Source organism: Microtus ochrogaster, chromosome 2, assembly GCF_000317375.1.
Source record: "Microtus ochrogaster isolate Prairie Vole_2 chromosome 2, MicOch1.0, whole genome shotgun sequence".
NCBI classification, from domain to species: Eukaryota; Metazoa; Chordata; class Mammalia; order Rodentia; family Cricetidae; genus Microtus; species Microtus ochrogaster.
In genome coordinates this window covers 29,735,627-29,741,312 of record NC_022010.1, presented here as the reverse complement: position 1 = coordinate 29,741,312, position 5,686 = coordinate 29,735,627, and the positions used below count along the sequence as shown (strand labels likewise).

Sequence of the window (5,686 nt, the reverse complement as noted above, 5' to 3'; positions counted from 1 at the left end):
GGCTGGTCTCGAACTCACAGAGATCTGCCTGCCTCTGCCTCCCGAGTGCTGGGATTAAAGGCATGCGCCACCACCGCCTGGCCAATCATTAGGTTTCTATCAATAATTCGGGAAGTTTGACTGGCATTCAAGAGACCCTGGGGGATTCATCATAGGTCCAGGAAGTGCCATGAACACAGGGACCCCTAGTTATGGTCTCTCTGCCGTTCCTACACATTCCACCAAAATGAATACAGGGAACTGGAAAATTTGGGTCTCCCTCATGACTCCCCCCAGGCAATGCCAGCACCTGTGGGACACTGTGGGGTCAGGCTAGGTTGGATAAATGACCATAATCTACAGTGGATGGCTGGTGAGAGGGGAAGAGTGGCCGATTTCGGGCGGAAATGAACAAATGTGCGCCTGACCACTTGTGGTGGTCTGAGTAAGAATAAGCCTGTACGATCACAGGCTTGGCTCCCAGTTGGTGGGCTGTGGGGAAAGTACAAGCTTTGGACTTGCTGAGTCTGGGAGCAGAGGAGTCGCTAGACTTTTCTTGGTGGCCATCAACTCTGGCACACCCAGAAAGGGGTATAAAAATACCTTTGCTTCATTTCCTGGCATCTCGAGCCTTAATGGGACATGTCTCCAGTTACACACACCACATGGATATCATGGAAAATTTCTCAGATTCGTTTTAATAAGCTTTAGAGTTCAACACAAATATGGAACACAGAAACTGGAGGGGCAGGAAAAAGAACATTGTGCCCCTTCAACTAATCCCAGAGTATCAGACCCCCAAGCCTCAGACCCATCCTGACATCACCAGAACCTGGTCCCAGCCCATGGAGAGGGAGTGGAAGCAGGTCAGCAGGACCTCCTGGCTCCATCAAGAGCCTAGCACTGTTTGGTAGGTCTGTCTGTGGCAGGAGGGGAGGACGCTGTGTCCCAGCCTGGGGATGAGGCCAGACACCGATTCCCACGCTTGAGAGGTCTAGATCACAGCAGCATGGAGACAGAAGGATGGTGGAAGAGGCACAGCAGCTCGGGCCGCCTGAATCTCAGGACTCAGTTCAAGTGTGGCACCATACGTGAGAGGTGTCTGTGATGGAGAAACAAAGCCAGGGCCATGGGGAAATTGGTTCAAGTGCCCAAGGTCAAGGCTGATTAGGACAAAGCTCTAGTCCACCTAGTGAGGGTATATAGCTCTAACATCGCTACCACTTTGACCACAACAGTCTAACGTACTGTACCACATTCTATACTCACATCAAAGTCTGTATTGCTGAGGACCCGCCATCCGCAGGTGCGGCTGTGGAGGCAGGTCCTGATTCGGAGAGCTAAGCAGCCACCAAACTTATATCTGCAGGTTGGGCCTGCTAAAAGAATAAAGAACTGTGTGTTGAATTGACATGGCATGAGCTACTCTTATGGGATGCCCAACTCAGTATCCCAGTATCATGCAGAGCTGAAGGCAAAGGACCCCGTGTCTTCAGTGTGTCTCTACTGTGGATGTCTCCAGAATGGGCAAGGCCCATGGAGGTTGACTACAGTCACATGAACGAGCCGCAGGAGGAATGCAGACCACATCTGCCTCTGTGATGGCTATGTGTGTCCTTGGACAAGCTGACACCGTCCCCAGGCTCTTTCTTCCTGGCTCAGTGGCTCTTCTCATCTTGGACATGCTCAAAGACAGGCCCATGCTTAGGAAGTGAAGGGTCTTTGTCACATACAGGAAACAAAGGTATCATTATCACCACTGTGCTGACTGATAAACTACGTCTCTTCTGTGGGTCATGCTTCTAATCGTCCATAGCACTACATGAATACCTTTCATGTTCTAATTCTACCATCTTAGAGACAAAGACCAGTCCAGCGGCTGCTGGCCGCTGGCTGGCTGTTACACCGGCCTCCTTTATTTGGGAGAGCCTTCCGGGGCTAAGATGGGACCACAGCCAGGGGCAGCCCTGGTGATCCTCCATCAGAAAGAACATGATCTAGCACCTTTAGAGCCGGGCCCCTCCCCCCACCCCCAGACAGAAAGGTTGGTTTCTGGAAGCCCTGACTAGAACATCTTGATGTGTGGTGGTGATGGGGTTGAGTCAAAGAACCAAACCGAAAATGGAGGTGGGGGGGGAGTGCTGCCTATGAAAGCCAATGACAGGAGCCTGCGTCCTTATTCCGCGCCTGGTCGAATGTGGCCCCTATCAGCATTCTTCCTTCATGAGGATGGACCATGTAGGGTATTGCTTTCCTCCAAGTTCATGCTCACCCTTATTACAAAGGTCACACTCCTCCGTATCTTCCTGAGGATTCAGTAATAGCTTAATGATGCTATTTAGGTGGGGGGTGGAGAGGAAGCTAAACTGGTGTTTCCAAAACTATCATGAACACTAATGGGAAAAACATCGGCCAAACCCCTTGGTGTCCCCACCCGCCCCGCTACTTTTGTTTCTAAGGGTGGGCGGAGTCACAACTAAATCCTGCAATGGGGTAGCAGGGACCCCACCTTAATAGACTAAGAAGCTAATTGCTCCAAAGGTAGTTACCATCTACAAATCGCTGGTGTTTGTGTTAAGCAGGGTACCACTCGGTGGCAGACAGAAATGCTTCTATCTCTTTTTTTTTCTTTTTTTCTCCTTCTATTTTGGGTAGAAATATTTCCACGAAACTACAGAGAAATGCATTTTCATTTCCCAATAATTCTTAGGCACAACTTAGAAAACTGCTGACCGTCACTAAAATATGTCAGCCCATCATGTTATAAAAAACGCAATTCAGAATCTCCACGTGTGTATACCCACGTGTCTGAATATACCCACGAGGTCATACAAGGAGGGTTTGTGCATTCCAAACGGAGTTGTTTGTAACCGACCTAAACGTCCGCTGTGAAAGCTCATCGGTCAAGAACAATTGGAGTTGTTTCTCTTTTGCCTCTAACTACACTAATACATTTTGGGACACCGGACTCTGCTGCTTACACCTTTCTAAGCGTCAATACCAGGACGGTCTTACACGGGGGTCAGAGAGGACGCTGCCTAAGACGCACATGCAGCTACTGAGCATGCGCACAGGATGGCCGCCAGCACCTGGCCAGCACTCCCTCAGACAGACAGAAGCCTGAGCTCCTGGAGGTGGCAGAGCGATGTCATCTAGGTGTGGTGCCGACTCTGGCTGGAGAGGACGGTCCAGAGGAGGAGCCTCTATACACTGGGGACGTCGGGGACAATTTAATTGGGCTGGTGGGGTCCCCAGTTTGGAGCTTCCAAAGTAGTTCTTCGTTGGTTCGGCTCAGTCTCTTCTTTTCCTGGGTCTCTTTCTCCACATATTCCTGGAGGTTAGCATTCTCCTCCGACAGTTGTCTGCATGGGGGAGAATGATGGTCAGGTAGCAGGCCTACCAATGACACTCAAAGCCGGCTGGAGGGCAGAGGGCCAGGGCTCAAAGGACTCTGCTGAGTAAGGGGAGGTGGAGCTTGTACGCAGAGCAAAGGCTAGAGGCTGGAGTAGAAAAGAGAGAGGTGGGTGGGCAGTGTGGGCAGGCTGCTAGAGGGGCACAGGAGAGGCTGCCTTCTCGAGGTAGAGATGGAGATTGTCCATGGCAATGGTCAGGGTACTGACTGACAGCTGTCAATCAGCCAGAAATAGCTTGCCACTACCTTATGCCCTCGGTCAATGCCTCTGTGACCAAAGTCATTAGCTCTGTTATACAGCCACCTGTCTGCTGGACCACAAGCCCTAGGAAGCAGGATCGAGGCTCTGTTATGTTCTTGACTGGCATTCAGCATGGCATCCAGAAAAAAAGAGGCCTACTTGCTGTTTGCTGATAAAGGTGGAAGAAAAGTCAATTGTGTGTGTGTGTGTGTGTGTGTGTGTGTGTGTGTGTGTGTGTGATGATGCTTAAGTTGTTGACTTTGTTGCATGTTTTTAATGATTTTTTTTTTTTTACTTTATATGTGTTTCGCCTGCATGCATGTCTGAGAGCCACTTGTGTGCAGTGCCTGTGGAGGCCAGAAGAGGGCGTTGGACCCCCTGGAACTAGAGGGTTGTGAGCTGCTATGAGGGTGCCAGGAATTAAACTTGGGTCCTCTTGAAGAGCAGCCAGTGATCTTAGCCACTGAATCACCTCTCTAGCCCATTTTGTATTTTTAAAAATGACAGCCTCTTCAAGGAATTAACAGGAAACACAGACACATCTTACAACCGGATGGGCTAGAGTCCAGGAGTGCTAGCCTGGACTAATGCCTGTACTTGCTGTCGGAGGAAGGCGGCTGGGTATGTGTGGGCATGTGGACGAGTGGAGTGTAAGTGAGTGTATAAGCACGCAAGTGTGAGTGTCAGTATATGAGCATAGGTGTGAGCATGTGTGTGCCTGTGTCCGCAGGAGTGTGTGCACACGAGTGGATGTATATACGCATGATCATACATCATGGCTGCACAGAGGGGAATGGTCCAGCTGAGTGAGAAAGGACTCGGGCCTGGGTCTCACTAGTGTTGTAGAATAATCTTTTTGTACACTGTGAACACGTGTCTTTATCAAGTTGATTGGTTTAATAAAGAGATGAATGGCCAATAGCTAGGCAGGAAGGGGTTAGGTGGGACTTCCCGGAGGGAGAGAGGAAGAGGAGCTGAATCCTGGCATAGGAGAGATGTCAGAGGACATGGAGAGGAAACAGGAGGTGCGAGGTGGAAGATAGGTAAAAAGCCATGAGGCAAAAATGTAGATTAATATAAATGGATTAATTTAAGTTCTAAGAGCTAGTGGGACAAGCCTAAGCTATAGGCCGAGCTTTCTTAATTAATAATAAGTTTTCATGTCATTTTGTTGGGAGCTGGGTAGCGGGACAGAAAGAGACTCATGACACACTAGCCTTGCTGATCAGAACAGCCTACAGCTGGCCTCCAAGCCCTGCTTTCACCCCACTCTGACCTGGGGTCAAGGGTGATTCCCAATCCTTCCTTGGAAGTAAGGCTGCTGAGAGAGGATCCTGTAGGGACAAACTGACCTGAGCTTCTGGAATCTTGGGGATGTCACCTAGCCGTGGTTCTTTTTAGCCTTGCCAATTAGCCCTCTCCTAATCTCCAGGAAGTAATCACTGCACTTGCTGTGGCTGTGGTCTATACTCTCTTGTCCCAGGGAATGGGGAGGGATGTGACCCACAGCCAGGATGTGTTCTAAGGGGCCACAGCCATGTGCTTTCCTTCTGATCCTTTGAGAGGCGCTGGAGGTTCAAGGAAAACCATCTGAGCGGACATGTCATCTGAAGCCAGCTGCGCTCACTCACCTAGTAACAACCGTGTTCTGATCAATTCTTGCTTTGAGGTCCTCGTTCTGCTGCTGAAGAACTTGGATCTTTTCCTCCAGGATGATGTTCTTCTCCACCTAGGAGAGAAACACTACTGAAGGACTCCCACAGGCCAGCAGTGGCCCTGGCTTCGACACTATGGGGGGTTGCCAGGAACAGTTCCTCACTAACTGTTCTCCACAGTGGCCTTGTGGGCAGAAAGTCAGGTGAGATGGATAAGGGACTAGCGTTTCGCATTTCAGAGAAACAGAACAGAAAATACCCGAGTGCAATGTAGGTAGAAAAAAGCAGTGTGCAGTACATATCTTGTGTGTATATGTGTGTGTGTGTGTGTGTGAGAGAGAGAGAGAGAGAGAGAGAGACAGAGAGAGACAGAGAGACAGAGAGACAGAGAGAGAGAGA

The 5,686-nt window shown here is 49.9% G+C and overlaps 1 protein-coding gene across 3 annotated transcripts in view; it reads right to left on the bottom strand.

Moving 5' to 3' along the window:
• Positions 1-664: 664 nt before the first annotated feature.
• Mtus2 (microtubule associated scaffold protein 2) overlaps positions 665-5,686 on the bottom strand; it is a 374,670-nt gene continuing 369,648 nt past the window's right edge. For all 3 annotated transcript variants that reach the window (XM_026785020.1, XM_026785024.1, XM_013350977.2), the window contains 2 exons: positions 5,264-5,361; positions 665-3,341 (listed from right to left, as the gene is read on the bottom strand). In XM_026785020.1, coding sequence (XP_026640821.1) covers positions 3,128-3,341; positions 5,264-5,361 — 312 coding nt within the window. In that variant the 3' untranslated portion in view covers positions 665-3,127. The remainder of the gene's footprint in view (positions 3,342-5,263; positions 5,362-5,686) is intronic.